The 25,559-nt window shown below is 39.3% G+C and overlaps 1 protein-coding gene across 7 annotated transcripts in view; it reads right to left on the bottom strand.

The window, feature by feature from the left end:
- Positions 1–2,877: 2,877 nt before the first annotated feature.
- The window catches only part of KIF23 (kinesin family member 23), a 39,001-nt gene continuing 16,319 nt past the window's right edge, over positions 2,878–25,559 (bottom strand). For 3 of the 7 annotated variants that reach the window (XM_055536837.1, XM_055536842.1, XM_055536843.1), the window contains 20 exons: positions 22,375–22,511; positions 22,043–22,152; positions 21,510–21,680; positions 19,761–19,802; positions 18,977–19,089; positions 18,718–18,839; positions 17,074–17,176; positions 12,800–12,879; positions 12,587–12,706; positions 12,245–12,371; positions 11,754–11,912; positions 10,724–10,881; positions 9,921–10,094; positions 9,272–9,451; positions 8,627–8,935; positions 5,801–6,031; positions 4,938–5,020; positions 4,667–4,745; positions 4,244–4,314; positions 2,878–3,550 (listed from right to left, as the gene is read on the bottom strand). In XM_055536837.1, coding sequence (XP_055392812.1) covers positions 3,535–3,550; positions 4,244–4,314; positions 4,667–4,745; positions 4,938–5,020; positions 5,801–6,031; positions 8,627–8,935; positions 9,272–9,451; positions 9,921–10,094; positions 10,724–10,881; positions 11,754–11,912; positions 12,245–12,371; positions 12,587–12,706; positions 12,800–12,879; positions 17,074–17,176; positions 18,718–18,839; positions 18,977–19,089; positions 19,761–19,802; positions 21,510–21,680; positions 22,043–22,152; positions 22,375–22,511 — 2,585 coding nt within the window. In that variant the 3' untranslated portion in view covers positions 2,878–3,534. The remainder of the gene's footprint in view (positions 3,551–4,243; positions 4,315–4,666; positions 4,746–4,937; positions 5,021–5,800; positions 6,032–8,626; positions 8,936–9,271; positions 9,452–9,920; positions 10,095–10,723; positions 10,882–11,753; positions 11,913–12,244; positions 12,372–12,586; positions 12,707–12,799; positions 12,880–17,073; positions 17,177–18,717; positions 18,840–18,976; positions 19,090–19,760; positions 19,803–21,509; positions 21,681–22,042; positions 22,153–22,374; positions 22,512–25,559) is intronic. The other 4 variants (XM_055536839.1, XM_055536841.1, XM_055536838.1 and 1 more) reach the window with 4 other exon arrangements.

Genomic DNA, 25,559 nt, shown 5'->3' with positions numbered 1-25,559 from the left:
AGCACAGCAGCCTCCTGTGTCCTCGACCATCTCCCAGAGTTTGCTCAAACTCATGTCCATTGCGTCCAGTGATGTCGTCTAACCATCTCATCCTCTGCCACCCCCTTCCCCTTTTGCCTTCAATCTTCCCCAGCATCAGGGTCTTTTCCAGTTAGCTCTTCACATCAGGTGGCCAAAGTATTGGCGCTTCAGCTTCAGCATGTCTTTCCAATGAATATTCAGGGTGATTTCTTTTAGAATTGACTAATTTGATATCCTTGCTGTCCAAGGAACTCTCAAGAGTCTTCTCCAAGTTCAAAAGTATCAGTTCTTCGGCACTCAGCCTTCTTTATGGTCCAACTCTCACATCCACACATGACTACTAGAAAAACCATAGCTTTGACTATGAGGACCTTTGTTGGCAGTGATGTCTCTGCTTTTTAATATGCTGTCTAGGTTTGTCCTAGCTTTCCTTCCAAGGAGCAGGCATCTCTTAATTTCATGGCTACAGTCTCCATGTGCAATGGTTTTGGGGCCCAAGAAGGTAAAAATCTGTTACTGCTTCCACTTTTTCCCCTTCTATTTGCCATGAAGTGATGGGACCAGATGCCATGATCTTAGTTTTTTGGATATTGAGCTTCAAGCCAGCTTTTTCACTCACCTCTTTGTAGCTTTCAGAATACATCTCATAAGTAATGTAGTCCTTCTCATGCTGATAGCGTCTTGTTTTCATTCTCCTGTAATGGCTCAACCCTTTTTATTCCTCCCCTTTTATACTTCCGATGTCGAAGTTTACCTCTTTTTATGTGTATTTTCATTTGTTTCTGTGTCACTAGTTAGCACCATTTTATTTCAAGAACTCCTTGTAGCATTTCCTGTAAGGCAGGTTTTGTGTGTCTGAGAAAGCCTTTATTTCTCCTTCATAGCTGAAGGTCAGCTTTGCTGGATAAAGTATTCTTGGCCAGCCATATTTATCTTCCACACTTTGACTATGTCGTTCCACTTTGTCCTGGCCTGTAGAATTTCTGCTGGGAAATCCACTGATAGCCTTGCAACCATTCGTTTGTAAGTTACTTTTTCTCCCCACTGTTGCCTTTATGATTTTTTTTTTAATGGCTTTTGATGTAATTGGAGGTCTTTTGGCATTGAGATAATAGTGTGTCCTATTGGGCTTTTAGGTCCAACTTCCTCCCTGGCTTGGGAAATTCTCAGCTATTTCTTTAAATACACACTCTCTGCTCCCCTCTCCCTCTCTGCTCCTTCGGATAGACCATTAGTCTCACACTTGTTTTTCTCATCATGTATGAGAGTTCTCTTAGGTTTTCTTCACTTTTTAAGAATCGAGTTGCTAATTCTTTCCCAAATTTCATCTGCCTGATTCCCTAAGCTTTCTACATATTTTTGATCTCATTCATTGAATTCTTCAGCTGAAGAATTTGGTTCTTTTTGAAAATTCAATATATTTGGTAAATAACACCTATATTTGGTAAATAACTGCCTAAGCGCTCTTGTACTTTCATCACAGCTGTTTCTAATTTTTATGATACAGTATTCTGTGCCTGTGGATTCAGTTGCTGAAGAATTATTGTTTTTCTCTTTGGGATTCCATATCACTGTGATTTTTTTCAGTTTGGTAAAATGTGCCTCTGCCACTGAGTTTGAAGTAGCACACCTCTTTCTTTCTAGTTGTTACATGTTCCAGTTCAACACTGACCATTAGAAACCTTTCTTTTGTTCTCCACAAGGTGGCGGCATAGCTCAATTTTTGGTTTCTCTACCTCAGCTGGCTCTAGGGCCATGCTACGGAGAGCCAGTTTTAAAAAAAAGTCCACCTAGAAAAAGCGGGCAGCAGAGTGGGGCAATGTGGGCTTAGCACCCCCTTACCACAGCAGGCAGGGGGAACCCTCCACTGCGGTAAGCCCCCCCAGAGGGCCATGCACAGACCTCCCGCTGAAATCCAAGGCAGGCAGCAGGGCGTGAGATCCGTCAGTGCCCTTTGTTCTCGTCTCCGTCTCCCCACTCCCACTAGTCGCTCCTGAGGAATTAGTGCTGCTGGAAAGCAGCAGGTTCCTCCAGCGGTGCCCAGCCAGGCACCTGAGGGAGGAGGCTGTGGGCCCTGGCAGTGGAAGCCCGGTGTGTTGCTGCTCCTCTTCGGCCTCCAAACTGGTTTCTGTCCCCCCGCCCTTCGCCTGGTTCCCCGCAGATGCCCTCCCCCGCGCCCGTCCGCCCACACTCTCCCCTCTCCCTTCCCGCCCCGCCCCTCCCCCAGCAGGTGGGGGTGAGGCAGGCTCATGAACTCTTGGGTCCGCAGTGCTGCTAAGGTCTCCCCACCTATGTTCTGAAGCACTTTTTGGTAGAAGTCTTTTGCATGTTCCGGTGTAAGTGTACAGAGAAACTTCTGTTCGGTTATGAATGACTCAGGGATGGAACCCAGGTCTCCTGCATTGCAGGCAGTCGTTACTGTCTGAGCCACCAGGGAAGCCCATCAACAAGCAGATAGTTGTAAATAAAAGGAGAAGACAAGGAACAACGCACACTGCCATGCTGCTGCCATCACTTGCTCCTCTACTTTTTATCTGCACCTGCAAGTTAGGTATAATACCAATAATTTAAAATTTTCATACCTGGAGATTGAGTGCTGTTCTTGAAACCCTAAGTTAGTTGAATGAAGTAAAAGGATTCCAGGTCAAACACAGTTTATGTACGAAGGATGGCCTGTGGACTGCAGTACACCAGCGGGTTGTGTGGGCTGGGAGGGTATTCCTGGTTTTCAGCAGAGTAAATAGCCCCTTTCAAACCTGTTTCTTTGCGTGCAGAAACAGGTATCCTCAGCACGGTGACGGCAGTTTCTAGTGCTTTTGTTTCATTCCCCCCACAGATGATTGCCAGCTAAATGACAAGCATGATGCCAGGTTCTGGGAGTGTGTTAAATTACCATCTTGTAACCTTGTATTTCTTAGTGCTTTTATTTCATTTCTTTTGGCATATCTAAATGTCAGAAAGTACATACATACAAAATTCCAAACACCTTCCTAAAATGGTTTTAGTATTGGCGAGTCTGATATCTCAGGTTGAATTGTCCAATATGTCTAAAGTGCATTCTCGCAGCTAATCAATAGCAGCATTTGTTCTGTTTATAAATCCTTAAGAAATATTCAGACAGCAGGTGGAAAGTCACAATAAAAAGCAAAGCGTGATCTAGATATATTTTTCCTTAATTATCCAAGACAAACACATGCATGAATTAGTTTATAAGTATATAAGAAATATACAAAAAATAGCAATATAAAAAAGTTCATACAGCAATGAGAAAGAGGGGTCTTTCTCTGCTACTAATATTAAATATGGCAAGGTGTATAATATAAAAAGTCTGTAGAATCCTAGATATCTTTGGAGCCACAGGGGAATCCCTGATGGAGGCCAGTGTGTGATGACATGAGGTCTGTGATTTTCAACAAAGCTGGAGTTTTATAAGATGGTTTTCAGAAGGCACTGCTTTGGAGAAATCACCAACACAAATGATGAAAATGTTCTTTTGTTATTGAAACTGTCAATTCATGGCTTCTTGCGCCTAAAATGAAAGCCAGCATTTAGTGTTGAATTTTGCAATGAATCTCTAGGAGGGCTTTGAGAGAATTCCTGTTTTATCATGGGAAAAGTTATTCTAAAACATAAAATATGCTTATCCAGTATTTAATTAGACTTCCCATCTTTATCTGATTTTCCAAATTGCCTAAGGAGTACATTACATGTGTCAGAAGTGGACACATGGACCTGTATAGTTAGATATTTGAAAAAAAGGGGCTTAAAATAGTAAAAGAATGGGCCAGACTCTTGGCTATGTCTTTAATATGTGATTCCTTTCCCTACCACAAATTTCACCATTCCGTTTTATTTTAATGAACACTTCTTGCTGTAACAAGAGGCAGGTTAGGAAAGAATGAATGATGTGAGGAGCTGTCACCCCGACCCCAGCCTCCCCTCCTTAGAGGTGATCTCCCCTAGGCCTCTGAAAGCTTATGAGCACTCGCAAACTAGGAACAAGAAAGAGTGAGTGTTCTTACAGCTCTAATTGCTATTATCCAACCCCCCAGGGTTCTCAGCACTGTTACTGCCTCCTGTAGTCTGCCAGTAGGGCCCAGATATTCCAGAGGGTAAACGAAAAACATAGATCCTCTTAGGGAAAAAAAAAAAGGTGGATGTAGGGAGAAGGGGTGGTGGGGAGGGAAGACAGAGAGAAAGGCCACACTTGGTCAGTACTCACTTGGGTTGTGCATGGTGCTGGTACCCAGGCCCCAGCTGAGAGCCCGCTCTCATCTCCACAGCCACAGAGCACTGGGGAGAAAACCACAGAGAGGAAAACTGTGAGGTAGGAGGGTCTTCAGAGACCATCCAGGTAATCTCATTTTCCATCAGAAAGAGTTCTTGAGAAAGTGAGTGTGGCAAAGGCTGGAGCCTGGCCCCCACCTTCCCACACTCTTTATTCAAATCTGTCCCCAGGAATAACAGTTCTGCTCCTGAGAGGACTCCCATCAGCTTGATGGACATTCTTGCTCTTCTAGGTGATGCTCTCTTACTTGACTTTTGGGCATAGACCCACTACACTAAAGACAGGGGCTTCGAACTGAAGAGCTCCATCCAGTAAGACCAGAGCAGAAATGCACCCCTACAGATATTTCACTCCTACCCTCGTTTCTACATCAGTCCATTCAGACTCTGTTCCATCTGGCTGGGCAGGTGCTACTGTAGATGATCTTCGTTTTCGACTACAGAAAAAGGGAACGAAGCAACAGTTATTTTTTACATCTAAGAACAGGAAAAATATTAGAAATAGAGAAATACCATATATACTCCTTCAAAGAATTAATGACACATTTTTACAGGCTAGTCTGTTCCTCAAGAACAAGCAGCTAAGAAAATTACAGCCCTCTAAATAAAGCAATTTGATGCTCACTCACCTAGTTGGTGATTCTTGTTTTAAAGTCTCTATTTCAGTAAACTGGACGGATTGTCCACCACCCCTTGTTTTATAAACATCACCCTACAGCCAGGAGAAAAGATCACCATTACACTTTTATACATCCAAATGATAAACATACATATATATTTCAAACTGATTTTTTAAGACTTTTATGAAAACTCCCATCCACAAAACCAGATGGTGCTTGGACTGCTGGGTCAGTACCTTAAAATACTTTAAAGATTTGTGTGCATATGTCTCTATAAAAAAAGTCCAATGCAGTATAACTAATAGCATTCTTACTTGCAGAAAATAACATTCCTTTTTATTCAACCAGTAATTTAAAAACTACAGTAAAGATCAAGCAATCTATCAAATTTCTAAATGTTCTAAGGCAATATACTGTCCTCTTTGGATGTTTCCCTTCTCTCATACACACGTAACAGGACAATCTTTTTATTTTTTTGGCCATTATGTACAGCTCACGAGATCTTAGTTCCCAGACCAGGAATTGAACCTGGGTCCTTGGCAGTGACAGCAGTCTTAACCACTGGACTGCCAAGGAATTCCCTCCAATGATAGTACTCTTAAGCAAAGGCAGGAGATCTTTGTTTGATTTAAAACAAAATGCACATTAATTAAAAGTATATATCAGGAGTTCCTCTAACAAACACATTTAGCAGATTTAGTTCCAGTTTAGCAGATTCAAACCCAAGGAGTAACTTGAGTTTTCTAACCAAAAAAAAAGTTTTATCAAATACCCATTTCTCTTCTAGTTGACACTGTCTATGTGTCAAAGGAACAGAAGAGTAAATGGTTTCTTGTTTTTTGAATATTTCCTTCTCTTGTGTAAATTTTTACCTTAATTAGCTTAGTTTCAATCTCCCCATCGGAGGCTAGTTCCTGGTGTGTCAGCATGTACTTCTCACACTTAGCTAGTGCCTTTTCATTTGCAACAGACACAGTGATGGCACGGGGGACATGTGGCTGCATGACTGTCTCAGTTTGCAGGTTAGTGGCAGGCTTATGATCTACCCATCTGTCTCCCGCAGAGCGTGATCGTCTGTGTCGCAGACGAATTGGTGGTGCGTTCTGATCAGATTGAGAGAGGAATCAAGAAACAAGCATAACCCAGAATTAATTTCAGGGTACTATTAGAAGTGCAGCAGTTTTGGCTACTTTAGTTGGTGACAGTATGAAAACAAATGCATGAACCTTTGTATGTAGACACAAAACCAACAACCATCTTTAAATACCAGTTTATGTATGTAGTATATATTCTACTAGAGATCCTCCCTTCCAACAAAGAGTAGAAGGGAAAGTTCTGGTAATGCTGCTAGTCTTTCCTGTGTAGGTGATATTTAGGACAAATAATTCATTTTTTCATTCTCAATCAAAAACCAGTATTTGTTCCTGCTATTGTGAAGTAATCTGTTAGGTCCACAACTATGTTAAAAGCTTCAAAAAGATCAGTAAAAGCCCTAAACATATCATAGGCCTCTAAACAAAAGCGAAAATACTCCTATTAAAAAAACAGACCTCTCCCCCCAGCAAAAGCTGATGGAGCTGTATAGTAAATATATGCTAAAAAACAAAGTATTTTAAGAACCCTGTGTATAAAATGATTAAAAGAATGTAAATAAAATACTTCTGCAAACTTTTAAAAATCCCAGAACATAACTTTATGAAAAGTTCACAAACATTTCCTAAAGGTTCCAAGAACCAGATAAAGAATTCACTATCAAATCAGTCTCTTATCATGCAATAAAAAGCTAGATACTTCCAGTAAAATGTTTTATAAATTTAGGAAAGTTAAGTTTAGCACAGTCAACCTAAGGGTGGGGGGAAAAATCACATACAGAACATAGCTAATAGTTTCTTTGTAACTTTGCAAAGTTGTTTGCAAAACTGAAAGCAAATGAAAGGGTCTGTCACAGGCCAAATCCTTCAAAACCGGTCAAGTATGGACACCTAATTTAAAATGTGTATATGGAGAACTGAAGTATCTCCCCTGTACAATTATAAGAAACAATGCACCGGTGACAAAATCATGACACCAAAACATGGGCAGCAGCGTTTGCCACTAAGGATACCCAGGCCTCACAACAAGCAGGAAACGTCCCATTCTTAAATGGCTTAATGCTGAATGAGGAAGAAAGACGTTCTCATGACCTACCATTTAGCAAAGGTGATAGTTTTCTCAAACACATTTAGCAACAGAGACACCGTGAAACCAACTTTGGAAAGATGACTGTCCTTACTTACACTCTACTGTCATTTATGAAATACATAATATTTAAGCTTTCTTCCTCACTGGAGTATATAAATTGAGTTCGCCTTGACATAATTTTTGACCAACAAACCTAGATGTGTATTCTGCTGCACTTCTAAAGAGATTTTGATTTCAAAAGAAGTTAAAGGATCTCTAGTAAATTCTCTTAAATATCTCATAGCCACATTAGATACTATGCTAATGTTGACCAGGCATAAGTAGGCCTTGAATAGTTTTCCAGTCTATAAATTTGCATGAAATAAGGAGGATTTATTAGAGTTGATCAGAAAGACCAGTCACCATATAATTTGCTCCCCAAAAAGGTTTAAAGCAAAATCTGCAAAGTAAAGAAGCTTAAGCGACTTTAGACTTATCTGCTGCCTTTGGTAAATACCTTGTAATTCATCATCATCCCTTAATAATCAGGAATGCAGGCCACCTAAATGAAATATGTTCTGTACCCTAAATTATACAATAACAAAATCTAAAGCAAATATTTACTATAAATTAAATTATTTAAAGAAAAATTCTTAGATATATTAAAATTTTACTAAATGTAGATTCACAATATTAACTTTGCCAACTTACTCAGATTCAGAGGAAAATTTTACCTTAATCTTTAAAAAGAAAATATAAACATGAATTTGTTTAAACAACCTTGAATGAGGCAAAGCCCTTCTAAATTGAGACAAAGGCCTTGAGATTAAAAGCAATTTATTGGACATGTAAACCTTCCTTGGGCAGTTATAAAACAACTGGCCTGGGCTCCTCAAAAAATAGTATCATGAAAATTTAAAAAAGGGGGAGGATGGACTATTTTATATTAAAAAGATTAAAGAGATAATAACCACATATAATGTATTCACTTTGATAGGACCAAGGTTTGAAAAATGAAAAGCCATTATTGGGACACCACTAACTTTCTCAGGTGTGATGAAGATTGTGGTTATGTGTGTAAGACACAAAGTCTATGACTTACTGTCAAAGGCTGAAGAAAAAAAAATATTTACATATGTATTTTTAAAAATAAAAGTCCAGGAAAACAGTTTTAAAAATGGAAATTAAAAAAAAAGTAAAAACTCCAATTTGAGGAAGAAAAGCCAAAAGAAAAGAATGGAAAATGTGTTCTAAGACACTCACTGATTTTGTGGATGCTTATCAGTTCATGCAGCTGAAGAGCACGTGTTCACTGAACACGAGGCACTTTCTGTGCCAAATGCAGCTAGGCTTTTTCAGATGAAGAGCTAGGCCTCAGTTTCAGGGTGATCTGATCTTTCAAACTAACAGAAAAATCAGACTTTGCTTATATATTAGAGCTCACCCATCATTCCAGTGAACTTTCAGAACCAAGTTATTAAAACATACAACATTAAAATCTATTGCTACAATGCTTTAAAATGATAACTGGCACTAACCCTGCTGCAGTGATCCTCTTCTACTTCTATCTCATTTCTGAACGAAGGAACCACCTCCCTGCCTTCATTCCAGTACATCCCTCGCCTTCTGTCTGACACGATACAAGTTTTACTTTGTCCTGGCTCCTGCTGCCTACGCCTCGCAATAGATGTGACATTGAGAGGTGTGTTGTACGGAGGTATTTTCTGCTCCCATTCCGAAATACAGGAAGCTACAGAAATGCTGCTGCAAGAGTTAGAGCGCCTATGTAGCTGTTGACTCATGAGTTGCTGGCCGTTGGAAATCTGAGCAATATAGTTACTAGAAAGCTAAAAAAATTGAAGAGAAATTAATGAGCGAGAGTTGAAAAACTGAGAAACAATTCATTACTTTGCTATAATTTTAGCTCATGAAGACATAATTTATAACTTGTCTTTTTTTAAGACAATTTTTGTTCTGAGTTACTAATTTTACACTAAATTTGTGTTTATACTAAATTTTTAAGTATAAATAGAAATTTGAGAAATATAATAAATTTAAAACAAAAAAATTGATTCTCATAGATATAGTCAGCTAGTTGATTTTCATAGAAATAGTCAGCTAATCTGAACAAATCTTCTCTAGTACTATGAAGTTACTACACAACACAACTACAAACAACTTACAGGTATGGGTGATGGAGAAACAGATCTCTGAGTCACTTTTTCTCGATCGCGCTCCCGAGAGGGCCTCTCTGGCTTTTCGGTTTTGGGCTCAGTAACAATAGCCTTCAGTTGTTTCAGTTTCTCATCTTTCACCCAGAGTTTATTTTGCATCTCCAGCTGTTTGGCTGCCACTCGACGCTCCTGAAGGTTTATGAATGGCAATAAGTAGTCTAATTCGGTTACACCAAACCAACTGCATCAGTTCACCTGAACATTTTATTTCCTAAAGATGACAGTTCTTCAAAATGCTAATTAATTTGCTGTGACTTGTAAGGGCAGAGAAAAAAGGTAAAGGGGACGGAGTAGTGGCTGCTGTTGCCACCACTAAAACACTCTGTGTCATTAAGTCGTGTCTGACTCTTCGAGACCCCATGGACTGTAGCCCGCCAGGCTCCTCTGTTCATGAAGTTCTCCAGGCAAGAATACTGGAGTGGGCTGCCATTCCCTTCTCCAGGAAATCTTCCTGATCCAGGGACTAAACCCAGGTCTCCCACATTGCAGGCAGATTCTTTACCAGCTGAGCCACTAGGGACCCCAGTACAAGCCGTTCAGAACCCTACAGTTAGAAATCAGTCACCCATGAGATAGGGGCTGTGGGAATGGCACTCACGCATTCTTTCTCCCACTTCATGGTGGTTTCTGTCACCATGCCTTGCAGCCTGGCTTCCAGTCTACGTTTGTCAGAAAACTGTCGCTGAAGTTTTTCATTCTGGGTTTCAAGCTCCTGTTGCAGATTGCGCTTATCTTCCTCATAGATGGTCGCTGTTTTCTCTAAAATCTCAACCTGGGAATGTAGACCATTAAGTTCAACATTTGATGTGTAAACATTTCAAGTAGCTTTAAAATAATCTCTCTCACAATCTCCCTGTGCAAGCACAGTTATGGAAAGAAGAATCATGGAGAAAACCTTTTCCTCTAAAATTTCATCTGAATGCCCATCTTTGTTCCTAGAAATGAGGACTTTCAAACAAGCTCCTCACTGAAAGATGAAGTTATAATTGATTTCATGTGAAAATTACTGTTCCCTAACACTAAGGCCTAAAATTTTGTTTTTATAAAGGCCACTTTCAGAATAGAGAAACTGTATTGGTTGAGATTAGCTTCTCTTTAGAATGAATCATGTATCCCTTAAATTATCCTCAGTAGTAAGTCAAAAAGCAATTTATAATCAAAACTAAAACACCAGAACATTCTCTTCAATTGGTAAGGTCTGTCTCATAAAGAGTATTCTACCCTTTTATTGCCTTTCACTAACAGTTCCTCTATGGGGGGAATGGGATGAAGATTAGTAAATAACCAAGTGATAACTCCCAAGGAAGCAGCAGCTGCAGGTCCGTACAGCAGAATAGCTAAATCAAAGACCAGTGTTAAATGTCCAGCACATACATCCATTATAATAATCCCAAAACCAACCTTATATTCTAAAGTTTTGTTTTTCTTCTCAAGTCGTTCTATTTCCAGTTTCTGTCCTGAGATCACCTTTTCTTTTTCATTTAGTTTTCCTTGAATATAGTTTTCTTTATTTAAAACAGCATTGTCAAATTCTTGTAACAAAGCCTTAAAAGTAATAGCTGAAACAAAAGCATGCAGGCAAGTTTACTCCAATTCCAAAGTGACTGGTGAAGTCAACTTTTATAACTGCTATTTATATAAAATGAAGCTCTTCAGCAAATACCCCTTTGAAAGTCTATAATCAGAAAACAAGTCTGGAAGGAAATCAAGAGTTTCTCAAATCCACAAGAGACACTTTTGTTACTGAAAAAACACTTAAGTCTTTCATTTTGCACTATGGCGTAAATAATTTGTTTCAGAACAAATGCAGAAACAAACAGAAGTAACACTAGCCTTAGGGACAGTTAGTTCAAGTTGAAATCCCTATGTACCATTCACTAGTCATGTGACGTGGGCAAGTTGTTTCTGAGCATGTTTCTTCATTTCAAAATGGAGATTTAAATACCATTTAATCTCACATTTTTCTTATGATGGTGATAAGAATACATACATTCAGTGAGCACTTCCTGTGTACCAGGATGTCATACGTGATTTTCATATATCATCTCTTACCCTTATATTTAACACCCTCCCGCTCTGAGGCAGGAACAATTACAATCCCATTTTGCAGACAGAAACTAGAAATAAAGGATTAAGTAATTTTCTCAAAGATACAGTTATTATGATGTAAAAATACATGTTAAATGCCTTGCATATAAATAACTAGCAGGAGCTAAGAAGTAGCTCTTATCCCTTTCATCATGACTGTTAATTTTTAAAAGGGAGAAATTCACATCCACTTTGATCTTCTGCTTTACGTTCTTAGGATATAAAATGATGCCTTGGGGGCTACTAAAGTTCAGAGGCAACCCTTCCTTGAAAGATGCTGTCCCAACACAAAACTCCCTGCAAGTTTCTCCTGTTAAGATGACTATGAACAGCTTGCCCTTACACTGCCTGTTAAACTCCTCAATCATCATCTGTCGTAGGTGATGTCGTCTCTCTAGTGCTTCGATCAGCCTGGGAAGAGTCTGCTCATCATTGACATCCAGAAGTTCGCAGGATGGCAAAGGTGGGAAACTCTGTAAAACCACTTCTGAAACCAGCGGTTCTGTATGGAGTTGTTTAAAAAAAAAAAGTTACACAGGAGAGAAAGAGTTATTCAAACAAGTTTAACACTGGTGAGAGCCCCAGTCCAATTAACAGTGTACTTTGTTGGGCTCATCATATTTCCTTAAAAATGAGTTATATGAGTTGTAAAGAAGAAAAAATAAAAAAATGTCAGTATATAATAAAAGAAATGTGATTTATACTTTGGTTCAGACTTTTTTTTGCACTTGTTTGTTGAGGGGAAAGAAAGTGAACAGTTTTCTTAAGTGAAATAGATTTTAAAAAGAGAGAGACAGACTCAACAGCAGGCAGATGACGCACAGCAGCTCATACCGTCTCCAACAGGACCTGCCCGGGCCTGGTTTCTGTATCGCCTCCCCGGTGTTAAACCACATATGGCCTTGTCTGTTGGTCTGGCTACTTCAACTTCTTGGGTCACTTCTGCAAATCTCATTACTTGCTAAGATACAAAATAGGGTTTGATTTTGTTTTTATATATAAGCGTTGGCGGTCTTTCTTCAGAAATCAGTAAATGAGACAATAATAGATCGGTCATTAGTTCACTTCTGTAACCAGTGGTTCTGTATCAGTTTTTAAAATGTTCAAAATGTTATTCTTCACATGTAAATGGTTTTCTCTACAGAAACTCAGATTTCATAAAGGCATTAAAATTACCAAGCTTTCTTCATAATCTTCAGCCTTTGGATTCACACACACGATCAGGCGTACTTTCCCTTCCCCATCAAAGTAGTTCTTGAACAGATGGGTTAACTTTGAATCTCGATATGGAACCATCTATAAATATATCGAAACCCAAATACATCAGGCAGAAACTGCACACAAACAAAACTATACAAAGTGTACAAACAACCAAAGGCTGCTGCTCACCTTGTTAGTACCATAAGTTTGGTTCTCTCTCAGGACCTCCATACATGTTCTCAGTGTCATTAGTGACTGGTTAATGTTACCTGACAGAAAAATGTACACAGAAGTCATTTGAAGACACCAATGGAGTAGCTAGAGCATGGTCTGTTTGTCTGTGAAATATCTACTTCATGGAACTCTTAGATAGAAATTACAAATGACAGATTTTAGTGGGCTCAGCTTAAAGAACTGTCCATATCTGGCAATGTTGCAGGAGAATGTAAGTACCAGGATTCTTACGTAAAGACTCTCCACTGAATGTAACATTATACTTCATGACCCGTAAGGTTTGTTTCAAATCTTAAATGCCATGAAAGAGGATATTGAGTACAGATGTTTAATATCCTTTAAAGCATGCCCCTGTTTCAGGCTACAGTTGGCTCCATCCAGACATGGATGTCTCCCTTGCACCAGAAGGAGCTCCTGTTTCTACCAGTCAGGTGTCTCAAGAGCCAACTAAATCTGTTCCCTCTATATCTAAAGAAGGTTTCTTAGGCAGCATGCTTGTTAGTCCTGGCCACTCGTTTGAATTTCTGAGTTAGGGCAAGTCTGACAGATCTATCAAGCCAACAATACAGGAGATATCACCTGCAGAGACCCTAAAAGTATTACAACACAGAAAAGTTTTTTCATTTTGAAACCATGCTTTCATTCTTGGCCACCTTTCAAAATACAGAGCTCATCTGTGCCTCCAAGATATTCCATGATTCATGCTTTCTCCCCCTTGACCCCAGCTCGCACTGTCCTTCCTCCGTTCTAAAACCCATATCGCTGCTAACAGACTTGCCATACCCTCAGACCTCTTACAGAATGATCCACTCCATCTCTTTCTCTAATGGCCACCTGTGATCTGGATGTAGTCCATGGGTACACTTCAGGGAGTGTGCATACATGGTTGGGAAGTAAATGCATCTTTTTTCTTACTAACCTCTGAAATTTAGCTATTTCTTCAATTATGAATGTAGGCCAAACACCTACAGTAATGGTAGTAGTAGTACTTGTGCTTTTTAATCAACAGAAGTCACAGATAACTTTTATAACAGTTTATTGCCTATCTCAAGATACTTACATTCATTGCTACTTTGAAATTATGTAGTTATAGACATGCTGTCAGGTTTAAGGCATTAATAAAGCATATAAATTACTGTATGACAAAGGTTTTAAGAATACTTTTAAAAACACATTTCAGTCTAATGGTTTCTTTGTAATCCTGTATTTTATGGTATACATTCTAAAATATTCTGAATCATATCCACAGGCTTCACCCTACCCATGATGCAAAACCGTACAACCTTATTTTTATTTCCCAGAAGACTGGTGCTTCTCCTGAAGCCTTGTGAATAAAAGTTGCCTACTTTCTAAAAGCCTGACATATTAAAAGGATGGTGAGCAGCAGGCGGCCAGCCGCATTTTCCTAGTCCCTTGCTGTTGTTCTTCAAACACATTCCCCTTACGTGCCAGCTCCTGGGTCAACTTCAGCATCTAACAGAAGGTCACTCTAACATGCCATCAGAGGGCCCAGACCGCAAGTCCAGGAACTCTTTCTCTCTTTAGCATTATAGCCACGCCCTGAACCTTGTCACTCAGAACTCTGAAACCTCTAGAAACCTGAGGTTGTCATGTGCCCCAGCCACAAACCAGCCCCAGTCTACTTTTAACTCCCTAACCGTGTCACCTCTTCCCCATCATGTCAACACTGATAAGGTTTCTGTTCTTGTCCCCAAAGCATCAGAATCCTCAGGTTTCTTCTTTCCTTCCAATCCAGCTAAACCTGCTTTTCCAAGGTCAGTCCTTCCTCTTGTGATATGGATCCTGGATGCCTTGTCTTTTCATATGGACGTATATAATGCATGTGTGCAGTTAGTCCTGGGCAACTAAGCCCAGAGCTTCCTAGGTGGCTCAGTGGTAAGGAATTTGCCTGCCGATGCAGGAGACACAAGAGATGCAGGTTCAATCCCTGGGTTGGGAAAATCCCCTGGAGAAGGAAATGGCAACCCACTCCAGTATTCTTGCCTGGAGAATCCCATGGACAGAGGAGCCTGGTGGGCTACAGTCCACCAGGTCACAAAGAATCAGACACAACTGAACATTCATGCAGAACAGCTAAGCCAGTGCGCCACAGCTGCTGAGCCCGTGCCCTGCAACTACTGAAGCCCATGCGCTCTAGAGCCCCTGCTTCTCAGCAAGAGAAGCCACCACAATGAGAAGCCTGCATGCTGCAACTGGAGAGTAGACCCCCCACTGCAACCAGAGAAAACACGCGCAGCAACAAAGACTTGGCACAGCAAAAAATAAAAAAAATTTTAAAAAGTGTGTGTTGAGTCACTTCATAACTCCAAGCCACCTGGCTATTACCCACTACTGTCCTTCCCAGACTCAAGGATCTATTGTCCTCGAGGCCCTGCCCTCAGTGTTCCTCCTTTTACTCCATGAATAATCTTATCTTCCCCATCGCTTCAATCATGTCTTCACTGGCAAAACCTAAACCTATAATCCTCAAGTCAAATCTCTCTCCTTCCATATCTACCTACCTCTGCATCCAGTTGCTAGGCACCTACACTTGAATAAATTGAGTATGTGCAACACACAACTCTTAGCTGCCCACACCTGCACCTCAAACTACTTCTCCTCAATCAAGGTTTTCTTTGATTTATCCTCCTCTCTTCCTTCCTCTCCACATCCAGGTGGGCCTGCTTCCAAACTAGCTCTTAGTTTTGGCTGACCTTTGCCTCCAGGTGACAGGACTGCTCATCTGAATTACTGCAAAAGGTTCCCAACTGGTTTTCATCTCTCCAGACTTGCCTCTGATAATTAATCTACTACACTGGGAAAATCTTTTTAAAACTGATCCTTCACTGGCTGTGTAACAGCAGAAAGATAACAAGTTTTGGAAGTTCAACCAACCTGGGTTCGAACCAGGCTCTAACCTTGAGAAAATTACTTAACCTCTTCCAGTCTGACACAATGGGTATGATCCAATCCTGTAAAGTCAGAATCAAGAAATCAAGCCCATATATAGTAGCTGCTACTGCTGCTGCTGCTGCTAAGTTGCTTCAGTCGTGTCCAACTCTGTGTGACCCCATAGACGGCAGCCCACCAGGCTCCCCCGTCCCTGGGATTCTCCAGGCAAGAACACTGGAGTGGGGTACCATCGCCTTCTCCGATATATAGTAGATTCTATGATAAATACTCAGCCCTTAATAATTGGTAGTCACCATTATTCCTTCAACAAGAAATTCACACTAATGTGATAGTCCAGGGTCTTCATGAACTTGCCTTGCCCTCCTGCCTCAGGGGCCACGGTTCAGCAACCCACGCCCTCCACTTCAGCTGCCCTGACCGTGCCATGTTCTCCCAGGGATGATGGCTTTAATCCCATCGCTCTTCTAAGAGCTCATGCCTCATCAGCTCCACGCATTCTTCGCCAAAGCCCCATCTCACATACAGCCCCAGAATGGATGGAACAGCCCGGCTCTGTATTCCCATAGCACCTGCTGCTCACCTCCCTCACGCTCTACTAGCTGTTTGCCTCTCTTGTACTAGGTATGTCTTCAATTCCTGTAACACAGTAGGTACTCCATGAATGTTATTAGCATAAATCATGTCATAAATGGCTGTATTAAATGAAAAATTAGAAAAACAGATTTCAAATGGCTTTTGTGTTCAAAGATTTTTCCTATCTCCGGAAGCCGATTTTTACCACTGTGAATGTTGGAGGAACTATTAAATCACTTAATTTTATGGACCACTCTAGCCATAGATCTAACACTTTCAACAGGAATATAACTTACTTTATATTTAGTCACTTTTCCTCACTCTTAGGCTTCCCTGGTGGCTTAGTAAAGAATCTGCGTGCAAAGTAGGAGACCACCTGCAGCATGGAGACGCAGGTTCAATCCCTGAGTTGGAAAGATCCCCTAGAGAAGGAATTGGCAACCCATTCCAGTATTCGTGCATGGAAAATCTCACAGATAGAGGAGCCTGGAGGGCTACAGTCCATGGGGTCCCAAGAGTCAGACATGACTTTGCAACTAAACCACCACGTCATTCTTAGAGAAATTAGTGTAATAGATCAACATGAAACCAGCATAACTAAAGAAGAAGCACTAGTCACTTAGCCTCTAAATTTTTAGTCAAATTTCAGACAGTTAGGCTTAAACCATCAATAAGCAGGCAATAAACTGGCATTGCGAGTTTTTTAAAGTTGTAGCAATAAGTAAATACTATGCTTTGCTCACCAGCTTCACGTAATCTGTTCCCTTCTGCTTTTGTCCGGTTAGTTCTTTCACTTCCAGCAAGATCTACCAAGGACAACTGGCTAATAGTGATTTGTTCTTTTTCCTGAAGGGAAGATAATGCCAATCACATGAGTTATAACTGGTTTACATAACACAAAATGCATAATAAGGGGGAAGGATACATGTTTGGGGGGAACAGTTTACTAAAAGCATACGATAAATATCCTCATGACATTACTTGCAGACTATGTTACACTGTAAGCTCCACAAAAACAGGAACTCTGTCTTTTAACCACTTCATCTCCAGTACCGCACAGTTTCAAGTACTCAGTAGGAGCTCAATTAAATGTCCGCTAAATAGTCTAGAGCAAGACTAAATATTTGTATAATGAGATATTTAATAATCTTACAGCTTAATAATTTCATAATACTCTAATAACTTTTATAAGAAAGTCAAGAGACACATAACTGATATTACTAATATATTAGATGTGATTCAGAGGAAAGCAAGTGTATAGAGACTTAGAAGCATTTTCTAGCTAACATTTATCAAGTGCTGACTGTAAGCCAAGCAATGGCTTTACATGCATCACCTCATTTAATCCTCACAGCATTACAACTGGAATTTTGTTGTGAAAAAGGTTTACAAATCTTCATAAATATCTAATAGAGGGGATAAAATATGTTATGATTCATTGTTTTTCTCTGAAGACTCATTTTGTATGCAGAAGTTATCACATAGAAATTATTTATTATGTAGAGGAGTTTATTACAACTAGGTAATTACAGCTAGTAAATGCATACAAACCAGAATTCAAATCCTGGTGGTCTTTAGTACCATGCTGTACCATCTACTGCCATCTGAAAACCTTCGTGATATACCACAATTTCATGGTATGTTTTGAATGGGATTACATTGTAATACCTTAAACTCATTAAATGATCTTTATATTCAGGCTCAGATGCTGTTACTAATTAATATAAGCCTTGCAGCATGAAAGGCCCAGCATTAAACAGTGACCAGCAGCTGCAGGCTCCACTGGCCTGTCACCAAGAGAGAACAATCTAGAACTGACCACTCCTGAAAAGTTTGTTGGTAACACTTTAAAACCAGGAACAATTTCTACATACAAAATGAGTCTTCAGAGAAAAACAATGAATCATAACATATTTTATCTCCTCTATTAGATATTTATAAAGATTTGTAAATCTTTTTCACAACAAAATTCCAGGTTCTATGATTTAATAGCCGGTTTCCTAGAACAAGAGTTTCCCTGGTGGCTCAGATGGTAAAGAATCTGCCTACAACGTGGGAGACTCAGGTTCTGTCCCTGGGTCGGGAAGATCCCCTGGAGAAGGGAATGGTAACCCACTCCAATATTCTTGCCTGGCGAATCCCATGGACAGAGGAGCCTGGCAGGCTACAGTCCATGGGGTCTCAAGCAGTCGGACAACTGAGTCATGAGCAACTAACACTTCCTAGAACTATACTACCTAATTAATGCAACATTTTTTAAAAATGTCATCAGCTACATATAAGATAATTCTAGCACAGTACTCAGTGTAATGAAACCTTCATGATTTAACCCTAATTCCTAAATTAAAGATTCAGAACAGGAAAAACTCCACACATTAAACCTTTACCTGTAAGACGTTGTCTCCATCTGCATCCAAGGGAGCCTGAACTAATTTAATGTTGAACACACTATGGGAACGGCTGGACTCATGATTCAAATGTGTGTTAGCAATTCGTCGCTTTTTCTGGCCTACAGTGACAGAGAAATCATTGCGCATTTCAGTGTATATACTTTCTACCCAACTAAAAAGTATTGTCAGTAGAGTAGCAACTTTCAGGATTATATTTATCACTTTATAGATTTGTACTTCTAACTCTGCTTCTAACCTCTCCAGAAAACTTCAAAAGCCTCCTCAGTAGATTTCACTTCTACTTCTGTACATCCTGCCACATACATGTTATGGTTCTTGTCTTCACGAAGCAGTTTAGATTGTGGAGGTCTAGGGGAAAGAAAAACACATTAGTTTCCTAAGCTATCTCAGGACTTAAGGACTAAAATGTCAGGCAACATGATATCCATTCTTAGAATGGGAATAAGCCTAAGCAAGACTCCAGAAGAATATTACACTTGGATAAGAATAAGGATATACAGTTAAGATTAGTTACATAACAGGAATCTATTTTGTTATAAAAGCTTTGCTCTAATTCATTCCTACAAAGCACATGAAACAACACTTACTAATCAGAGATCACAGGAGTGGTAAGCACCATCACATGCAAAGGTTAAGCATCAAAATCTAGCATTTTCTTAATTTTAAAAGATCAACAGATTGAGCTGGTTCTGTCAACAAAACAAATTCAGAAGGAGTTTGGTATATACCAGGAGTGGCAATCCTTTCAAAGTGGCTGGTCAAGTTTTACTCTTAAGTTATGATGAAGATGGGGAAGATGCTGCCTTTTTGGCCTCAGTCGTGTGAATAGTTGGGGCAGAAACAGTCACCAGCCACCATTATTCAGCCAATGGCAGATTTCTCAGGAAGGAGGGGCTTAGATAAGGTAGCAGCTGGCCCAGGACCAATGAAAAATCACCTACATGCGAACATGCCACAAATGCCAACCACTAGTATAACTGCACCCTTCTCCTTAAGAAAAGAGTCAACACATCACATACACAAAATCTGTGTTCCTCATGGGTGTGCTGCAACTGTTCCACCTACCAAAGGAATAAGGCAGACGTTACTGTTTCTACAGCAGCCATCTCATAACAACACATTCAGTCTAGAGTATGTGACAGTTACAATGAGTCGTATCTTTAAAATTCTCCTTCATCGTATTAAAAACTAAACCTTAAATCAGCTCCAAAAAAAAACAAAAAACAGGTTAAACACCACCCTAACAAAATGAATTCACTGCCAAATAAGCATCCTGTGAGTTCACTCAAGGTGTTACCAGGAAGGTTACAAGGCATACAGTCACATTTGTCAGTCTTTATTTACATAATATAAACAAGATAGGCTTCTTAGAAAACAATCTCATTTGGAACAGATGGAACAGAAACTTGGTACATGTGCAGAGTGAAAGTGATTAGTAGCAACGAATGACATCAAAAACGTTTAGGAAACGGGTACACACAACTGACACTCTGAAACAAGTAATTAGTCTATGGTGGTTTAGTTGACAAGTCATGTCCAACTCTTAGGACCACATGGACTGTGGCCTGCCAGGCTCCTCCGTCCATAGGATTTCCCAGGCAAGAATACTGGAATGGGTTGCTATTTCCTTCTCCAGGGGATCTTTCCAACCCAGGGATTGAACCCAGGTCTCCTGCATTGCAGGCGGATTCTTTACCAACTGAGCCACCAGGGAAGCCTGATAATAATTTAGTCTATAAACACTAACTATTTAATATAAATACTAAGTTAAAAAGTAATTAATCTATAAAATAGTCTATAAACTCTTTAATATAAATATTATATTTATAATATAAAGTGGATATATTGACACATCAGTGTAATGGTTTTCCAAATCTAGCTGTTCCTTCAATAATATCTGACTGAGTCATATACATGAAAGTTAAATATATAATACAGGTCTTCACATTATTCACGTCTTAAGAGGCCCTAACAAAGACAGCACTGAAGACAAGCATTTAGCTGAAGACTGTGAACAAGGTACTGTTATTAGACATGAGACTCCAGAGTCCACTCTGGCACAGAGGTAATGTGTAATGCAGACTGTAGCTGGCCTTCAGTCTCAGCAGGGCAAGACCCAAGGAAATCTAAGGCATAGTCTTTTAACTCTGGTGCAATGACAATACGGATGTCGCTTCTTATTAATCAATGATGGAAGGTCTGTGACTATTAGCTGTGCAGACAGCAGCTTTAGGCTCCATTCTGTGGAGATCACTAGGACACAGATTACAGGCTGCAAACTCCCAACATTAAATGTTAGGTTCTTGAAAGGTAGCCCCTAGGCATGTCTATAGGGACACTTCTTTATACAATTAAGAGCCTTCTCAAAATATAGCCTAGGGCCAAGAGTTTTCAAAAGTAAAGTGAAAGTGAAGTCGCTCAGTCGTGACTCTTTGCGACCCCGTGGACTGTAGCCCACCAGGCTCCTCCATCCATGGGATTCTCCAGGCAAGAATACTGGAGTGGGTTGCCATTTCCTTCTCCGAAAGTAAAGTCTAAGGCAAATATTCTCCTTAGATGCTTTAACCACTGGTTTTCCTAACTACATATCAAGTAAATAACAGAACTATTCACCACACACCAACTGCATGATATATGAGTTATATTTCATTTTGAAAACAGAAGTAAGCTTTATCCCCATCTATAGCTGAGGAAAAAACTAAGGTCACTGATGTGAAGTGACTTCGTCAAGGTTAGTCAGCTAAGAAGGGACTCTCTTCACTACTTACTTAGGCTTTATGGGATCAAACGGCACCTCTTCCAATAGATCATATATGTAATTATTATATATTTCAATATAAGAGACAAATACACCATAGACACTATCTTCATCAACCTCTTCTGCTTTGCAAAATTCTTGTACATTTATCATATCTGCAAACTCTGGATCTACTTGTCGTCTGAAAAAAGAAAAAAAAAGTCTCAATCTCATCTTACACATTATGAGAAATGACCTCTAATACAAGCAAGAATGCACAGAGCAACTTTATTCATACTCATGGCTGGGCCAGCGTTCTCCCATGTCTTTCCAGATACACGGCACAGACTTTTACACCTTCTTTCACCCAGAGTGGCACCTTTTCCCTACACAGTGATTCAAGGGCAGTGCATTCAAAACCAAATAGAACATCTGAGCAAACATAATTAAGAACATCCCTCAACTTTTATCTCACTAAAGTCAACTGTCAGACCAACTTCTCCACTTCTGAACTGACCAGACAGGGTTCCCATTAGGTCAGAATTATAACATATAATTACTTACTTGCTAGAGGGGGTCTTTGGATTGGGTGTGGCTTCTCTCTTCTGCCTTTCTAATAAAGCATCAACTTCACATTGTATATCCATACTATTCCTATCATTAGATTTAAAAACCTTGAAGTGAGGGCAAAAATCAGACCATAATTTTTAGACTTTGTCATAAATAGTAAGAAATATATTTAAGAAACAAGACAGTTAACATTTAAACATATTTAAGGTTTTAAAAGGTATTCAGTGCCTTGGCTCTCCCTTAATAATTATATTCACAGGTATTTTGGCACCTATGTCTTTTAGTGAGAGTCACAATACAATTAAAAAAAACACACACACACTTACGTATCGTTTAGCTTGAAATGACCCTATACTGTTAAAGAGCATGTCCAAACAGCGAGGAAGCAGCCCTCCTTCCCCTGGAGAACCAGTCATAGTGTGAGTTTTTCCGCTTCCCGTCACACCATATGTAAAAAGGAGACCTACAACATAACAAGCCACAATTATATAGTGCAAGTCACAATGGGTTGTATCTTAAAAGTTCTTCACTTATAATATTTCTAATACTGTATTAAAAAACACTTAATATTAACTACTCGATACCTCAATAAATAAGGTAAATGCTGACAACCATAAATGGAAAAATCACAGTAAAACAGTAATAGGGAGCCTTTGACAGCCCACTTACATCAGTGGACAGATCATCCACACAGAAAATCAATAAGGAAACACAGGCCTTATATGACACTTTTCACCAGAGACTTAACTGATATTTATAGAACATCCTGTCAAAAGCAATAGAATACACATTCGTCGCAGGTGCGCATGAAACATTTTCCAGGATAGATCATATGCTGGATAACAAAATAAGTCTCAGTAAATTTAAGAAAATTGAAATCATATCAGACATCTTTTCTGACCACAACACTAAAAGATTAGAGATTGATCACAAGAAAAAAAACTGTCAAAAAACCCAAACAAGTAGAGGCTAAACGATGCTACTAAACAACTGATAGATCACTGAAGAAATCAAAGAGAAAAGCAAAGAATACCTAAAGATAAATAGCAAAACATAATAAGTAAAAACCTATGTGATGCAGGAAAAGCAGTTCCAACAAGGAAGTTTATAGCAATACAGTCTTACCTCAGAAAACAAGAAAACTCTCAAACAACTTAACCTTACACCTAAAGCAACTTTGTTGCTCAGTCGGTAAAGAATCTGCCTGCAATGCAGGAGACCCAGGGTCAATTCCTGGGTCGGGAAGATCCCCTGGAGAAGGAAATGGCAACCCACTCCGGTATTCTTGCCTGGAGAATCCCATGGACAGAGGAGCCTGACAGGCTACAGTCCATGGGATCACAAGAGTCAGACACGACATAGCAACTAAACCACCACCATCACCACCAAAACAACTAGATAAAGAACAACCAAAACCCAAAGCAAGTAGAACCAAAGAATTTATAAAGATTAGAGCAGAATTAAATAGAGATGAAGAAAACAACAGAAAGGAGCAATGAAACTAAAATCTGGTTTGCTGACCAATCACAAGTACTAAAATTGAAACTGACTGGAAAAATCCCAACAAAAAAGTCCAGAAACAGATGGCTTCACAGGCAAATATCAAACATTTAAAGAAGAGTTATTATCTATCCCTCTGAAACTATCCAAAAAAAATTGCAGAGAAAGAAATAATCCCATTCTATGAGGCGATTATAATCCTGATAAAAAAAGTCAAGAATACCTCAAAAAAAAAAAAAATTACACAGATGAATACGCTGCTCATCTTTTGATAAACAAAGACACAAAAATCCTCAGCAAAGTACTAGCAAAGCAAACCTAACAATTCATTAAAAGCATAACACACCATGATCAAGAGGGATTTATCCCAGGTATGCAATCATTTTTCAACATCTGCAGTGTATCAGTGTGATATACTACATTAACAAACTGAAGAATAAAAGCCATATATATGATCATCTCAATAGGTGCAGAAATGCCTTTGAAAAAATTCAGCAAGCATTTGATAAACTGTCCAGAAAGTGGGTACTAAGGGAACACAATAAAGGCCATATGTGGAAAACCTACAGCTAACGTCACTTACTCAATGGTGAAAAGTGGAATGGATTCCCATTAAGCTCAGGAACAAGAAAAGTATGTCCACTATCACCAGTTTTATTCAACATAGTTTTGGAAGTCCTAGCCACAGAAAACAGGGAAGAAGAAGAAATTAAAGGAATCCAAACTGGAAAAGAAGATCCAGCAATCCCACTACTGGGAATACACCTGGAGAAAACTGTAATTCAAAAAGATACATGCCCCTCAGTGTTTACTGCAGGACTATTTACAATAGCCAGGATGTGGAAACAATCTAAATGTCCATCAACAGAGGAAGAGATAAAGAAATTGTGGTATACATACACATGGAATATTACTCAGCCATTAAAATGCATGAAATAATGCCATTTGCATAATATTGATGGGCCTGTAGAGTATCAGACTAAGTGAAGCTAAGTCAAATATCACATGATATTGCTTATATGCAGAATCTAAAAAAAAATAAAAATGATAAATGTACCTACTTACAAAACAAATGACACCACAGGAAATGAGAACTATAGACCCGACATCCCTGATGAATATAGGAACAGAAAGTCTCGACAAAGTATCAGCAAACTGAATTCAAGAACAGTTAAAAAGAATTATACATAACAACCAAGTGGGATTTATGCCTTGAATGTAAGGATGGTTCAATGTAAGGAAATCAATAAACATATTAATAAAATAAAAGATAAAATCACATGATCATCTCAACAGATGCAGAAAAACAATTTGACAAAATACGACATTCTTTCATAATAAAAACCCTAAGCAGATTGGGTACAGAAGAAACATACCTAAACATAATAAAGTTTCTGAAGAAAATTTAAAAACTACCTTGAAAAGATATTTACACCACCCCCCCATTCATTTCAGAATTATTTACAATAGCCAAGACATGGGAACAACCTAAGCGTCCACAAACCAATGGACAAAGAAACATGTTATATAAACACAATGGAATATTATTCAGCCATAATAAGGAAAGGGCTTCCCTGGTGGCTCACCTGGAAACAATCTATGTGCAATGTGGGAGACCTGGGTTCGATCCCTGGGTTGGGAAGATACCCTGGAGAAGGGAACAGCTACCACTCCAATATTTTGGCCTGGAGAATTCCATAGACTGTATAGTCCATGGGGTCACAAAGAGTCGGACACAAGTGAGTGACTTTCACTTTCATAATAAGGAATAAAATCTTGCCATTTGAGACAACCTGGATAAACCTTGAGCACATTATGCTAAGTGAGCTAAGTCAGACAAGTACTCTGATGTCACTTATTTGTGGAATTTTATAAAGCCAAATTTGTAAAAATCAAGTAAAACAGTGGTTACTTGGGAACAGTAAGTGGGAGGATAGAAGAGATGTTAAGTTTACTACTTACAACAAGGGTAAATAAGACCTAGAGATATAATGCACAGTACAGTGAATAT

This window comes from Bubalus kerabau, chromosome 10 (genome assembly GCF_029407905.1).
Source record: "Bubalus kerabau isolate K-KA32 ecotype Philippines breed swamp buffalo chromosome 10, PCC_UOA_SB_1v2, whole genome shotgun sequence".
NCBI lineage: Eukaryota > Metazoa > Chordata > Mammalia > Artiodactyla > Bovidae > Bubalus > Bubalus kerabau.
The sequence above is the reverse complement of the archived record's forward strand: the minus strand, read 5'-3'. Positions and strand labels throughout refer to the sequence as shown.